At 39.8% G+C, this 17,253-nt stretch overlaps 1 protein-coding gene across 1 annotated transcript in view; it reads left to right on the top strand.

The window, feature by feature from the left end:
* Nucleotides 1–17,253, top strand: part of LOC134206487 (proteoglycan Cow-like) — a 504,826-nt gene that overhangs the window by 436,390 nt on the left and 51,183 nt on the right. The window contains exon 3 of the mRNA XM_062682216.1: nucleotides 8,089–8,191. Coding sequence (XP_062538200.1) covers nucleotides 8,089–8,191 — 103 coding nt within the window. The remainder of the gene's footprint in view (nucleotides 1–8,088; nucleotides 8,192–17,253) is intronic.

Genomic DNA, 17,253 nt, shown 5'->3' with positions numbered 1-17,253 from the left:
CCGCCTGGGAAGCAGTGTTACGATAGACGGGGATACCTTCGAGGTGGTCGAGGAATTTGTCTACCTCGAATCCTTGCTAACGGCTGATAATGTCAATCGTGAAATACGAAGGCGCATCATCTGTGGAAGTCGGGCCTACTACGGGCTCCAGCAGAAACTATGGTCAAAAACCCAGATTAATCCACCTAGCAGTGTTGATGCCTTTCTCGCTCTTTATAAAATGTGTCGAGAAAAATTCTTTAGAGAGGTCAAATAGAACAAATATAAAGCAATTAATGGTTTTGACTCGTGGAGAAACCATATCAAACCCGTCATAAAATCGGTTGTAGACGAAATCAGGGGCAGAAAAATTTAAACATGCTAAAAATCGGGTCATCACTGTATCTTGTACATATTCATTCCTGGAATGATGCTATGGCAGTTTCATTGCAAAGAATTGAGAATAGTAGTTTGTGCAACTAGTTGCAAGAAGATGATTTTTTCAGCACGAGTATGATAAATCTGTACCAAAATGGTACAATTTTATTTACTTCACATGATCAATCAAAAAATCGTGTTGCTGCAGAAAACAAATAGATTCCATGTTATCGTGCCACATTAGGTGCTCGACAGACCATAGAGCGATAAATAAACCTGCCTTTGGAGAATTTGATGTCATGCTCACCAAATTATTTTATTTATTACGTGACACAGAGAATACACTGTTTGAACACCCACCCAAGCCAATTCAGCCAAATGTGGCCATGTAACCATTGTTCTAATGCTGGTTTTCCATTATAGCACCCATATGAGTGCTACATACTTGGAAAACCAGTATTTGCTATAATGGAAAATAATGGATTTTATGCAACCCATTTGAGTTGCATAATGTTCATTAAAGCACCCATGCATGTCATTGGTATGGAAAAGTAGGCCGTTTTATCACTCAAATGCTAACTGTAAACCAGGTATTATGATCAGAAATTGCAAAATATCTTTTTATGAATTTAAATTGTAAACAAATAATCAATCAAAAGCCTGAATCAGTACTGGAATTTCTCATTTTCAATGAGAGATGTCACGCGATGTTTACATATCTGTCCCTTTCAATATCTATAGAAACGCGAAGGATGAATGGCATGCTACAAAAATCTCAAAAAATATTTGTCCCGTGACAGGGCATGAAAGTGTGCAATATCTGCTTTATTATTGTGTTTATTACCACTGTCAACCCGGTGAATTAAAGGAATATGATTAATTTATCGACTAGTCACAATTCTTTGCATATATGTATTAAAATAATTTAGAAACTTTAATTTTAAAATAAAGCACAACATCCTTTCATGACTGCCTTCCATGCGATATTGATCAAAGAACCCACGATTCTTTCATTTGGTCTCCTGAAATAGAAAAAGGTGCTTTGCTCTCTGTCTTATGATGATCACGACTTATTCCAGTACTGGCCTGAATGCGTCCATTTTTGAAAGAATTAAAACCAAAAATAGTGAACTATTCAAATTACACATGTTCCGAAATCTAAAAAAAAATCGTTTCTTCGAAATATTGAGAATGTAGCTAAAACTATTTGGAGAGCCTATTCCGACTACAAGCTTTATCAGGATAAAGCTATAATAAGGAGGCTCTTGATGTCAAAGTTGTCGTGTAACATCTCGTAATCTACACAAACTATAAGCGTCACCTTTTAGAAAACCAAGAATGTTCAAACGTATGTAGCAAGCATTTTTGACAAACTACATCCTATTTACATTATTATTAGGACGTACCTTATCATTATCGGATAATAGTAAAAGAGTAAAAAATTGATTACCTGATAACTTTCCCTCAAAACCACAAACGCTCATTAATAATGAAATTTATTTGTTTAACGATAATTCAAATTAGCTCAAATCCTATTCTCGGTTGCGCATGAAATGCTTGTGGTAGATAGAAGTGGGTTACGCCGGAAACTAATTGGAAGACTTGATACTTTGAATTTCCCTGATTAAAGCAGATTTCGCCATCTCCTAACTCACAAACCAATTGAGCAGCTTACTCCGATGTATGTGTAATTAGTCCTACAAAGGGTTTCAAAATTCCATCAACCGAGCTAGCGATTTTTGGATTTCAAGTTCTTTATTATATCCACGGAAATCAAATAGAACATGAGTTATGAGTATTAATCGAATGATTTAAGATAAACGCAATTGAAAAACGCTCGTTTCTATGAACATTGAAGTTACTCCCCCTCTATTTATGGAATATTTCTGTTCCAAAAAAGCGTGACTTGAGACAATTTTTAATCTGTATTTGTCGATGCCAATTCAATAGCTACGAAGTCACATACATTTTTTAATATTCATATACAGCAGAATAGAACTGCTATCGACTACGCGGCTTTTTCTACTCAGATCTCTCTTTGAACGTGCTCGAAAAGTAAGTTAGTTCTTAATATCTAATATTCTGGCTAAATTTTTTATGGTCAATTTAATACAAAACAATGGGCAGAAACTTAATAAAAACATGAAACAGGATTCGCCGTCCTATACAACTTGTTGTTAAACAAATGACCAAGTGTCCCAAAACTAAGTGAACTTTTTAAAAGCATTTTACTAATAAAATATTAGTTCTTGGGCTTCTTTTAAAAAAGTTTTTTTTTGTAAAAAATATACAATGGCTAAATTTTTTTTTATTTTTTTACTTTGAATACGAGAAAGGCAAAAAATATATTGGCTAGAACTTTCGAGCCCAGAGTCCCAATTTTCATTGGAAAACAATCGGACAGGATTCCCCGTCGAACACAATTTGTTGCGCGCAAATCGGTTGATGAAAATTGATTGAAAAGTTGGCCTGACTTTCCACGCCTTTTTTGCTTAAAAATGTATTTTGACCATAGTTTCTGATCCCGTCTGCCCAGTTCTCAATAGAAAGCAATGGGACGGGATCCCTCGTCGAACGCTACTTTTGCGAAACAATCGGTAAAGGATAAGTGCCAAAAAAGTGAGCTAGATTTTTTCACTCGTCTTCGTCAAAAGATAAAGTATTTTGACCTTAACCTCTGAGCCCATAGTCCGACCCGGCCAATTTTCAATAGGAAACAATGGGACAGGATTCTGCGTCGAATGCAACTTGTTGCGAGTAAATCGGTTAAAGGTAAGTGCCTGAAAAATGGGCTAGACTTTTCCACTCGTTGTCTAAAAAAAAGTATTTTGACCATAACTTCTGAGCCCATAGTTCGATCTTGCCAATTTTTAATAGGAAACAATGGGACAGGATTCTGCGTCGAATGCAACTTGTTGCGAGTAAATTGGTTAAGGGTAAGTGCCTGAAAAATGGGCTAGACTTTTCCACTCGTTGTTGTCTAAAAAAAAGTATTTTGACCATAACTTCTGAGCCCATAGTCCGATCCTGCCAATTTTCAATAGGAACAATGGGATAGGATTCTGCGTCGAATGCAACTTGTTGCAAGTAAATTGGTGAAGGATAAGTGCCTGAAAAATGGGCTAGACTTTTACACTCGTTGTTGTCTAAAAAAAAAGTATTTTGACCATAACTTCTGAGCCCATAGTCCCATCCTGCCAATTTTCAATAGGAAACAATGGGACAGGATTCTGCGTCGAATGCAACTTGTTGCGAGTAAATTGGTTAAGGGTAAGTGCCTGAAAAATGGGCTAGACTTTTCCACTCGTTGTTGTCTAAAAAAAAGTATTTTGACCATAACTTCTGAGCCCATAGTCCGATCCTGCCAATTTTCAATAGGAAACAATGGGACAGGACTCTGCGACGAATGCATTTCGTTGCGAGCAAATCGGTCAAGGGTAAGTGCCTGAAAAATGGGCTAGACTTTTACACTCGTTGTTGTCTAAAAAAAAAGTATTTTAACTATAACTTCTGAGCCCATAGTCCGATCCTGCCAATTTTCAATAGGAAACAATGGGACAGGATTCTGCGTCGAATGCAACTTGTTGCGAGCAAATCGGTTAAGGGTAAGTACCTGAAAAGTGGGCTAGACTTTTTGCGCACATACACACACAGACACACACACACACATACACACGCACACACAAACACACACACATACACACACACAGACATCACCTCGATTCGTCGAGCTGAGTCGATTGGTATATAACACTATGGGTCTCCGCGCCTTCTATAAAAAGTTTGTTTTTGGAGCGAACATATAGCCTTTACGTATACTTTGTATACTTTGTATACGAGAAAGGCAAAAAGGTTCGCCACCGCACCAAATGTGTCATGTACAAGACGCTAATAAGACCGGTTGTCCTCTACGGACTTGAAACATGGACAATGCTCGAGGAGGACTTGCAAGCACTCAGAGTATTTGAGAGATGGGTGCTTAGGACCATCTTTGGCGGTGTGCAAGAAGACGGTGTGTGGCGGCGAAGAATGAACCACGAGCTCGCCCAGCTCTACGGCGAACCCAGTATTCAGAAGGTAGCTAAAGCCGGAAGGGTACGATGGGCAGGACATGTTGCAAGAATGCCGGTTGCAGGTTGCAGGGCTGCTTGCAAAGATGGTGTTGGCTTCCGATCCGGTAGGTACGAGACGGCGTGGAGCGCAGCGAGCGAGATGGGCAGAGCAGGTTCAAAACGACTTGGCGAGCGTGGGGCGTATCCGAGGATGGGGAAAAGCGGCCTCGAACCGTGTATTGTGGCGTCAAATTGTCGATTCAGTGTTATCTGTATAGATGTAGACTGAATAAATGAAAATAATGAAGTGGCACGAACACATGAGAGTAGGCTTTACATTATTTTTTTATGTAAACATTAGGTATGGGTTAGTAGAGGAAGGAAGGAGGATGCATCGTTGCTGCCATACCAAAGCACCTTAACTCAACTAAGCAAAAGAGGAACGTCATACTTGCGTCGTTATTGCTGAACAAGGCAGCCACCACGAATGGCCTTCGATGGAGTGCTTCGAGAACAGCGGGCAGGGCCGCCGGTTCGGTGTTTACTTGTCGGCCTACAGGAGGCCCTCCACGGCCAGTTGGGATGGTCTCGAGTATCTCGGTGAACTGTTTCGGCAGGGTAGCAATATTCGGTGGTCCTTTCGGTGTCCAGGAGTAGCCTGACACGGCTCGATGGGATTCGGTGGATTACTTCGGGCATGCCGGTAGCGTCGTTGGTTTGACGAGGATGGCAGGCAGCTAGGCTGGTCCGATGGTCACATACCATCTCACGGGTGACTGGATCGTTTGATTCGTAGCGGGGAGAACCCTAAGTGGTTCTGGGCACCAGCCGTTGCTAAACGGCCACTTCACGTGGAGTGTTTTTGCCACGAAATCAATGACTGCTGGTCTACCACGTGTTACGAGGGCGGATTGGGCTTGTCCAGGAAATTCCACCTATTTGCCTTACGGTCGACCTTCGGAGGATGAATCCAGCCATTCTTCTTCTTAGTCGACGTTTCTCGGGCTCACAGACGGGGTGGCAACTCATCGGATATTGAACTCTAGCAAGCGGAGCGAACCCGCGGACCTCACTAGAGCCCTCATCTCCAAGACTGTGGTTGCCGCCTACCGTTGCGTGTGGCTCGACGATAACGAAAACTCGTCGGTCACCAGCCCGGAGCTCGCCGATTCTCCCTTCTTTCGCCTCCAGAAAGGAACAACGCCGTGGCGATACGAATGGTGAATTCTGCGCACCACCGGCTATTCTTCGACCGTTCTTCACAATTTACTGGGAAGCCTATCACTCGGCCATCACTTCAACGCACTTCGAACTCTTACCACGAGGCCCACAAAAAGGGCAATATTTTGAAAAACTTTCTCTGCTTGTTTTTTCACGTCTATATTTCTGGACTAGCAGACGCGGACTCCCCTTTTTTCGTTTCGTAGACCAATCTGCTCTTTCTCTCCCTCTCTTCGATATCTCCGGAACTAAAGCAGGAATACCACCATTGTAGATGGTAAACTACATAGATAGAGATGCTAGACGTATCCTCAGGAACATGGGCGGTTTCATGGTATGAGATGGAGGGATTTTGAGGGTAATGTATGTATGTATGTATGTAGTTAGCCACCATCCTGGCTAGAGTCTTGCTCTGCATGCGGTTCCACTTGACAGTAAGGTCAAATTTCAATATGATTTTGAATTCAACATACTGCTGTTCTTCTTCTTCTTCTTCTTCTTCTTCTTTATTGGCATTACATCCCCACACTGGGACAGAGCCGCCTCGCAGCTTAGTGTTCATTAAGCACTTCCACAGTTATTAACTGCGAGGTTTCTAAGCCAAGTTACCATTTTTGCATTCGTATATCATGAGGCTAACACGATGATACTTTTATGCCCAGGGAAGTCGAGATAATTTCCAATCCGAAAATTGTCTAGACCGGCACCGGGAATCGAACCCAGCCATCCTCAGCATGGTCTTGCTATACTGCTGTATGGTCTTACATACTGCTGTATGAAGGGCCAAAAATGGGGGTGGTGGACCTGTAAGCAGAGACACTTACACGAAACCCACGGGAAAATGAGAGTCTCCTTCCAGCAGAAAGATTCAACAAAAAGAACAATGAAATTTGCAATACTTGTCAAGCTTTCCACGGGAAGGTTTGTTTGAAGAAGGGCGCGTCAACTGGTTAACAACTGTTGGAGACAAAAGTAATAGACGCGAACGACTAATACTTTCCTTCCTTGACACCGATTGGCTACCACTTCATTGTCCAGTTGTAACTTCATTGATGCCCTGATGCACCCTTCCAACCCCATATAATATATAGACAATCAAATCAGTAATATTGTAAAGAAAATTTAGGCAATATATGAAATAGTGATCTGGCAGATAATCCTGGAAAGCTACTGTGCTCCGAACTTTACTCTGAAACATCAATTTCAGGTTATAAATAACTACTACTAACTACTATTACTATAAATAACCTGTAAGCACAACGTTACACGGTGGTGTTTCGGTTGTAGAATACTGCTATCACTGGACTTCGGGCCTGGATCTGAAAAATTAAAGAGGCTATAAATTCACGAAAAAGTCGCTATAGAATATACAGTCCACATCCCGATTTTGGCAACACGACCGGATTTTAATGTTGCCAAAATGGGGATGTTGCCAAAAACGGGAAAAAAATTTCATACAAAATTTCAATTTTTTTTTGTTTGCATGATTAAAACTAAATACTTAAAATATCTACTACAAAGTACGTGGAGTGTATTTAAGTGATGCGCGTGCATCATAATTGACATTTTTGCAATATTATTCATAACTCGGAGATTGTAGTTCAAATAAAATTGAAACAAACTCAAGAATGGTAATCAAACGATAATGTAACTAATTAGCCAATTTCATAATACAAATTTATTTAATAATAAATAATATTTGAAATTAACAATAGCGTCGGCCACGTCCTTACAAAAAATTGTAGTGATGAAAAAACGTTTCTATTGTAGTCCATTGAAGTGCTGACTTCAATCTGACATCTCATATAAATTTTAGTCCATCAAAAATGCTTGTTTTTATCATAATTCACTTTATAAATCAAATAGCGATCCGACGGATACAAGATGATTAAATGTGCTACAAATTTCAGATTCTTATATAACGGATTTTTATGGAGACAAACTTTCTTGTGGTCAGTGTGATTAAGGTAACTCCTGACAGAATCCAAGTTTCAAAGTGGAGGGATTTTGAGGGTAATGTCTAAATAACTACTTATATCTGAAACAACTATTTTTTTTATATTTTATTCTGCGAGATAAACCAGATTCCCAATATAGAGAAAAAGGTATTGGTTCCGGTTGTACGGGAACATACTGACTCTCGAAGGGTTGAAGGATTCCCATTTAAAACTTAAACTTGCCTACTCTGCATTTCCTGGCTGACCTTGTTGGACGGTTCTAATTCTGCTGACGGTGGCCTGGTAACCGGGCTGCATGTTGAACGGCGTGGACAGTGGTGTGACCGCATGGCACACTTTGGACCTTAATACTCAGCATTAATGCGATGACCGTCGCATAATTATATGTAACCGCCATAACTGAAAGCCATAACCTACCACCATCATAGTCAATCTATCCTAGAAAGTTTGTGTTAAAAAATAATACTTATGTTTTCCATTTTCCTTTTTTTGAATTTCAGGTGATCTGTGCAAACCACTGAATTGCAAAAAGAAAGAATTATGCTTACTGGAAGATGCATACACTGCCGTTTGCGTGTCAAAGAAGGAACTTCACAAAAACAAGTAAGTATAGCTGCGCTGTTAACTCTCAAAACTCTGAGTCGTTTGAGAATCTAGCAATATTGTATATTCGTCCTGTTTTTTTCTGGTGCACTCTTCAAATATGAAAAAATCACATTAAGAATGCAAAAATGTTGTTTGTACATTAAAAGTATAAAAAGACAGACAGAATCATCGTCTTCGACCAGAGGTCGCACAGACTGAACACTTAACATCTAGCATGAGACAACGGACAAGGACATTTACACAACACCCAGTGGACCAGTGGAGAACTTTTCGCTTTAAGAAAAGTTTTCTCCTTACCGGGGCAGATTCGAACCGAATGATTGACGTCGCTAACCGCACGGCCACGAAACCCATAACACTAATATTCATGCTTTTATTAATCTATGAAGGGTTGTTTTAAACAGGTATTTCTATCAAAACGGTATTATAATAAGGAATTGTAAAAGTAAAGTTAAATAAAAAAAATGTTTTTTTTTAACAATTGATACTATGAACGAGTTCATAGAATAGAACATAATTATAATCCATTTCTTTAACGAAACACTTCCCCAACCTCAACTGCAATCATCTACGAGCAATATATCCATGACCTCAAACATTTAAAAGAAAACAGGAAAACCATTTTCATCAGCCGTCAGTAATCAACCGAAAACTTATCAAAATCTGGCAGCGTAACAAAGTATACCGCCTACCAGTCATTCAACCCTTTAGGTAACTATTGAAACTTCGTGTTGAATCACCTTTCCGAATGCCTTTCGTATCCTATAGAAACGACTGCGTACAACCTCCGCAGGTACGCTGTCAATCAAGTGGAACCCTTACGTCATCCTTGGCTTCTGCCATCTATCACCGAAAATCTCAAAGCCCAATAAAGCATGAATTATAGTGATTAAATCACGCAACAATTCAGCGGTATAATAATGCTTCGCCGGAAACGCAGTGGTGCTGAAATGTCCCTCACTCAGCCCTCGCGGGCAGAGCGAAGACATTGCTTTCAGAAAAGACTGGCAAGCTCTGTTTGAAATTCAGAACAACTAATTTGTACGGTTTTTAACCAGTCTTGAAAGTAAACGTACCGACAAAATTATGACCTTTCAATACGGTTTCGTTATGAGAAATATAAACTTTTCAATCTTGTAACGTGTTACATTACCTAGCAAAAATGGTTCACTCGAAAGCGGAAACTTTGTACCAAAAGAAAGCCGGCAGCTTGTTTCAGAAGTACATAAGGCGCGCACCGCCAGTCAACGTCAACCCAATCAGCCAGAGTTCGGAGTGTTCTTGGAACAAAACGAACATAGCATTCAAATGAGTTCTCCCCGGCTGGATAGCGCTGTTTCGGTTGGGTGGAAGTACTGCGCGCGCGGGGCACATCGAGAGAAGTTACAGAATCACGATGTAAGTTGATTCCCCGGTCGATGATAAGAGGTGAACCTATTCCACCGAGAAAGTGGAAATGCCAAACACGCAGCGGTGCAGAGAAATATTTAATCGACCAACAAAACCGGAATGCTTTATTCGACAGCTGAAATGAAGAATGGAGAGGAAAATAATTGTGTTCTTGAGAAGGCTACGTGATGCTCTCCTTGACGATGATGTACGTTAGATTTGTTCATTGTTATTTTTTTAAAGTATTTCAAATTCGAAGGGCCAACCCTCCCAGTCGTCTAGCATTTTGAAAATAAAAAAGTTTTAGGAAATCAAAAATCTCGCTTGGGCCATTTCAAACTTTCTATGGCTATATTTCGATCCATGAAACTTCAAATTTGCGCATTTTTTTATCGTGATGATGATCCACAATTTTAGTCATATGATCCATAATTTTGGCCATTTGATCCATAACTTTGTTCAAATGATCCATAGTTTTGGTGATATGATCCATAAATTTTGATAAATGATCCATAGATTTTATAAAATGTGTGGATCAATTAATATAGTTTCATTGGCCTTCTTCATCACCTTAACACCATCACATTAACTAAATTATGGAACATATGACCAAAATTATGGATCATATGGCTGAAATTATGGATCATCATCAGGATATAAATTGCGCAAATTTGAAATTTTATGGATCAATATATAGTTTTTATGGATCATTTTTCAAAGTTTTATGGATCATAAAAATATTCTTTATGGAATCTCTCGAACTATTTTATGGATTTATGGAACATTCAGATGTTATTTATGGATCGTTTTTCATTTTTTATGGATCGTTTTTCCACATTGAACGGTGCAAAGTAAGGGCTGCCACAGATTATAGTCAGAAGCGTTCACGAGTTTCTTTGACTTGTGCCAGGTAATGCTATTTCCTTCCTCTTATTCATCATCGTTTCAGAGGGGGTAATATGAAATGCAGAGATTGTCAAGAGTGGTAAGATTTTCATGAAATCCGTTCAGCCATTTGGTGTCATCGACGGCATTGATTGAATTCTTTTCTATGCCCACCATTGCATGAGTATGTATCATGTGTGGCAAGTACAATGGATATACTATGCCCAGGGTGTCGAGAAAGTTTCCAACCTGAAAACATCCTATAGACCGGACCGAGAATCGAACTCTACGGCTATCCTTCGCCTTTGCTCGTAAGGCTACTGTAGACCTCATAACAAAGTACCCGTGTGCAAACATAAGGAATCGGCCTTTTCTGACAGGCAAATGGTTTCAAAGGGACAGTATGATGTCTTATCTCAGCTCCTGTGAAAAGACATATTTTGCTATACTCATTACTTTTGCAAATTTTATCCTAAATTCAAAGTATTGAAGTTTTATTGTTGATCGATTTCGCGTGGACCTGCTTAAGAGACTCCATGAAGGACAACCTTTGCCCCCACTACGAATTTGTACTGGTGACTGCCTTCCGTCCCATAAAACACTAGCTGACTTTACCACCACCAATTGTACACTAAGCGGGAGTGCCCACTGACCGGTGCTCAACACGACTACTGCAACGACCAGCAGACCCTGACCAAACATGCGGGCAGTAGCCGAGCAGCTCGACGCCATTTTCGAATTTTTACGTTTTTTTTTTACAAATATACTCAAGATTGCGTGTTTTCTTTTGTTTCGGACAGCAGAACGGTCGCGCGTGCTCTGTGTTCTGCAATGTGCGGCCAGCAATAAAGTTAATCAGTTCAGTGCGTGTTTTTTTTTTTTGAGTAGCTATCGAGCAACGTTGTGCAGTGCGTGTTTTAGTCGTCGCAAATCGGTCTTCGGGAAGACACACGTTGCTTTTCCGTTTTTGTATCATCATGAATATGGCGTCGTTCAAATGAAATAATTAGTCGCTTACCAAGGCGATTTCCATTATATTTCCTTCCCAACTAACATACTTTCCAGTGCGCTCATGGAGATGCAGAGGATTCCTCGGTCTCTTGTAGCAACTAATCGAACTAATTTTTCTCCCCTTATCCTAAATGACTGTTAGGACGTGGCCGGCATCATTATTGGTCTTGAATTAAAGAAACTCCGAAGCATGTGCAGTGAGAATAGCTTTCTAGTCCTGAGAAAACTATTCAATTGGTGAGCTGTGCATTATTTGTTGTTTCTCAGCCAATCACGACAAGCAACTACGATGGGTACAGTCAATAAAGCTAAGCTAAGCTTACGTTTTTACAAATATACTCTATTACCAATATAGTCCACACTGGCTGATTTGAAGAGACAACGCAGTAGCGCCGCTGTGTCGCAAAAGGCAAGCAATGTGAAGGCAAGGCAAGATTTGCGAAAGGTGCTTGGACGTATGATTCAGTATGCAGTATAACAAGTCAAAATAATATGCTAGAAATCATCTCATGACCCTGTTTTGATATCCGAATTTAAAAATGAAATTTTGAAAAATGTAACGTTTTGAAACGTTTCTGGCGAGGAATCAATACGACCTTGCAGAATTGAACGTCGGACTCCTTTACACTCCGCACCAAGTCCACACACGTTTACTGGAATGTTTAGTAACAGCATCCCTATCCCGTACCTCGTCTAGCCCTCGCCATCCCCAGTGTTTGGGCCGTGTTTACAAAATTTTCTTTTGTTTGCTGTTAGAACTGTCATATTTTTCTTGTTTGCTGTTAGAAAACAACAAACAATCCGTTGATACACTAAGAAAAATATCGCAAATTTTAACTACACAGAAAAAAATTCCATGGTAACAATTACTATTTTGTAGACTACGCCATGTTTTTAAAACAACCACAAATTTTCAGTTAAATTAAGCATGCTGTCGGACAAATTTACCACTGATTCAGTTCATGTAACAACAATCCACCAGGACCCCAGTTGATTTTTACTGCGCGCATGGTAAAATCAAACGGGTTTGTTGTCTGCTGAAAATCGTCGGTGCGTATTTTTAAATTAACCCTCGGAATGGTAGTTTCGACCGCAACATTTTTTTTTGCGTATAGGCATCAGGTGAAAATGACTGCAAATGTGTGCACTACAAACACAGGATAGAAACGATGTGATTCGAACTCACAATTAAGTCGCATGTGTTGTAGCGATTGTCAACAATTTCCCGAAGTCCCTGAAGCTGATAATGCCTTTATGATCCACTAGTTCTGCCTTTCAACTGCTCCAGAACGGAAATTTGGTAAGCCAATTCCAATATATATTATTAATTTACATTAAAAATTATATGAAAATAACGTAAAAAATGTTAAATAACCATCAGGGCACCCGATTGAAGTGATTTGGATAGGAAGAATGGAATCTCCAACTTCCTATTGTTAACATTTCGTGAATAAAGGGCGGGCTCTAGTCCCCATCTATTGGATCAATCTGGGAAACGAGGGCTAAGTCATATTATTGTATATACTAGCTTTCTTCTGGAAGGAGATTCTCTATTCGTCCCGTGGATTCGCATAAGCAGGGCTGGTAGCAAGTCACTTTTTAGTCACTAAAAAGTCACTATTTGCATCCAAAAGTCACTAAAGTCATTTTTTTTTTAGAAAATGGTCACTAAAGTCACTATTTTTACACCGCCAAAAGTTCAAAATAAAAATGAGTTGTACCTACTATTATTATCAACCCGATCAAATGTAAACCTGGTAGCAATTTATTAAATTTGAGGAATTGCACCAAAAAACTCCAAGTGGAAATCGCCAGGTTACTTACGATTCATGTCAACTATGATCTTCTTCTCCTTCACGTCAGGCAGGATAATGAACGATATAGGGTGTCGATAACGGAAAGTAAATAAAAATCGTTTTTGATTGTTAAATTCGTCTTGTTATCCTTCAACATCTACTAATAGTCTCGAATACAAAAAAATTAAAGGCAAGGTATGTCAGTAGTAATTCTGCACTGAGAAAAACTGGATGTAAGAATGTATGCCACAAGAAATCGTCTTACGAAAAATGATTTCAATCTAAAATCGAGATCGAGAGGCCTGCATGTAGACCACATAGCGAAGCTTGGGCATACGCTGAGACAACTCCGTATATAAAACGCTGTTGGTGCAATAATCAGTCGAAGATTCATAAGGTGCAACTGATGAATTTTGATAGTTCACTTAGCTGAATGTGGCACTTTTTGTATTGCCAAAATACACATTTTTAGTCAGAAACCTAGAGAATTTAAAATATTAAAAAAAAATTGCGCAAAAAAATTGTTTTGGTTTCACCGCAATATTATTTTACGCTGTAAACCAATATCACAGACAAACAGACACTCGTCAAATTTCCATCGTTCACTGATTTACTGGTCAATTCAAATAATCATTAGTTGGCCAATCGATCACTCGTGGCGCGCGCATCGAATTTGCTCGAGTTTGACGTTTGCTCGCTATCGCCATCTGGTTCGTGATTTGCCCAACTTACTGAAAACAACAGATGTCGTTAGTGTTTGGACGACGATGAATTTGATGAGTAAATGTTCAATGTGTTATGTCTGTTTGTCTGTGCCAATATCACAGACAAGCCAATATGGTTGAAACTAAGGTATAGTAAAATTCATGTTATATCAGAGTTCTGATAAATGTCCGAGGTCTGGAGCTTCAAAGTTGACCGTTTTGTATGAAAACGGAAAATGGGCACTTTATTTTGCCGACCACTACCTATATGTATTTAAATTTGTTAGTAAGCCGCTGGAAAACCGTATTTTAAAAATTTCATCATAATTTTGAGTTCTTTAGGTTTTTTTTAAACAATTGGTCATAATAAAGATTTATAAGCTTTGTAAGTTCAAATAATTCTCTGGCTAGGAATAAATTAGATCATTTTATTGCTTTCTCCACCGAAGATCCGTGCTAATTTTTCAACGTGTCAAAACAAATGCTCACACATTTAACTAGAACTACTTTAACTAGAAGAACTTTAACTACATAGAAATTAGCGAAAGCACAATACAAAACATCGTTTTTGCATTCTCTCGCACTTTCTTGCAGCATATTTTGGTGAGACAATATTGTTTGAACGGGAGTAGAAGACGGCGCAAAATTTGCTATATATAATTCTGCCATTTTCATATACAAGCTGCAGTTTTACGGAAAACTTTGAGCCCATGTTGAACAGTATCGTCACAATGCTGCAGAACTTGCTTGAAAATCGTTGTTGAAATTATAAACACGAATACCTTCCTCAACATCCAACTTCTTGGTACTTATGAGAGTGTCCCTAAATCGGTTGCCTCGGTTGCTCCATCCTCTCACTAGTTACGGTGAAAATGGGCACAACTTTTTATTCTTAATTATTTTAAAAAGTTTGGATGGCTCTTTTCAAAAGGGTCGGAAGGCTCCTTTAAAAAGCCTCGGAGGCCTCATTTCAAGAGGTGTGTAAGCCACCTTTCAAGAAGCTCGGAAGCCTCCTTTTAGAGGCTTGGAAGCCTCCCGTTAAAAGGCCCGAAATTCTTCTTCCAAGAGGTTCGTACGTTTAAGAGGCTCATAAGCGTCTTTTCAAGACACTCAGAAGCTTCTTAAAAGGCTCAAAAGCCGCAAAAAACAGCAAGAAAAACATAGAGGGTGCCTCAATCAATGAAAAAGTTCGAAAGGGGTACCTCCTAAGAAAAGGTTGAGAACTGATCAGAAAACTAGATGAAAAGGAGGGCGGGAAGACGGATAAAGGTACTCAACCTGATGCATTCCATGGGGGCGCAACAATTATGGTAAAAGAGTCACTGGACTTCGCACTACGTGGCAGGATGGAAATGGCTAGAGCACGCTCTAAGATAACAAGACGGCCTTCAGGAACATAACGGAGTGAAACCCGACCGACTTGCCATGCCATCTGGAATCGATGTATGGGAGAAAAGGTAGATCTACGTATCCTACGAAAAAGGATATGAAGGTGAGAAATAGAGGAGTGGCAACATTAGTCAAGATGAATAAGTACAATTACATGGACGTCCTTAAATCGGTTGAAGAGATGCTTTTGGCGTTGCGAGATGTTGTCCGTAGAAAACACCAGGGCGAGGGGGATAATCATTGTGCTCAAGAAGGGAACGAACGACGTTGCGTACAAGGGGCTAGCATAGCAGGGGATGGCATGGAAGTGTCCCTGCTGTATGGGGTTATTATGGTGAAGACCAGGGAATCAATATTCGAGCAACGCCTAACAATATACTCTTTGTCATCAACTGACAAACGCACTTCGCAACAAGCCTTTATCAGAATCCGAACACAATATGACAAGAATCATTTCCATTGCATGCTCGGATATTTCCGAAAATACGATACTATTTTCGTAATCAGAGTTAGATGCTCAAATATTTCCATAATAGAAGAAACTACGATAGTATAAAACCGAAATTTGCTGTAAAGATAATTCAAAATAACGGTATGATAAGTTAGCAACAAAATTGTCTTCTTTTTTGTTTCTGACAAAAAAAAATCGGATCTTTGTCATTATTATCTCCGACAAAAACAAAGCTTTGTCGTTTATTCTCTTTTGTCGTTTGTTTCGCAAGCGCATCCAAGAAAAATTGATTCCCTAGTGGAGACCCGTATTGCCGCCGTCAGGTGACTTAAGTTACAGTGCACTGTGGTATTAAGGACAGAGATGCATTCTACAGAACGTGAACCAAAAGCGTGCCTTAGTGTTCTTAGTTTTGATCACTGAATACAGTTCAGAGTGTACAAGATTGGTACGCAAGCAGAAACCAGAGTCTATATATAATAGACTCTGGCAGAAACGATCATAGCGACAAATGTTCCCTAGATGTAGATGCCTTTAGATGCCCACGTCCAAGGGCTTGACGATCCCTCCCCAGACCATCTGCGAGTTGTGAGGCCTCCCTAGGATGTGGTGGGGTTTGACAGTGGGTCCTGTTAAACTACTATAAAAGCTGCATGTATCCAAAAGTTGGCCCCACCGAAGCAACCGTGTGCCAGTCAAAGCACACAAGCCCAAGCCCTGGTGTCAAGTGGAACACAAAACAGACCTGAAACAACGACCCTCCGACGAGACAGGAGTAAAACCAATAATTACGAGCAATATAAAAGATAATACGACTCGATATAATCACAGTGCGAATATTGAATCCGACCACTACCTCGTTGCAGTATGTCTGCGCTCAAAACTCTCGACTATGTACAACACGCGTAGGAGTCGTCCGCATGGCTAAACATTGGGCGGCTACATAACGGTAGACTAGCCCAAGACTACGCGCAGCAGCTGGAAGTGACACTCTCAACGGAAGAGCAGCCAGGCGCAGCGTCACCATCTTCAAGTGGTTGGAAACAAGGATGTTATCGATCATTTAGTAATCTGCGTTCGATCATTTAGTAGTTTGTCGATAACTCATCCCCGAGGCTAAATTTTTAAAAGTGTTGTATGGTGAACTTCTAGTGCGAAGGTTCTTCTACAACTCTGCCTAACAGGTCGATGTTTGATTTCCACTATTAACGGAGTTATGGCGCCAGTTGCAGTAACTCATACTAAATGATAAACAAATTTCAATCATTTAGTATAAGTTACTGCTACTAGCGCTATAGCTCCGTTATTAGTGAAATTCAAAGAACAAATTGTTAGACAGAGTTGTACAGAAACCTTCGCACTTAAAGTTCATCATACAACACATTTTAAAATTTAGCCTCTGGAATATGTTATTGACAAAATACAAAACGATAA

This window comes from Armigeres subalbatus, chromosome 1 (assembly GCF_024139115.2).
Source record: "Armigeres subalbatus isolate Guangzhou_Male chromosome 1, GZ_Asu_2, whole genome shotgun sequence".
Lineage (NCBI taxonomy): Eukaryota > Metazoa > Arthropoda > Insecta > Diptera > Culicidae > Armigeres > Armigeres subalbatus.
Note: the sequence above shows the minus strand (reverse complement) of the source record. Positions and strands in the feature narration are given on the sequence as shown.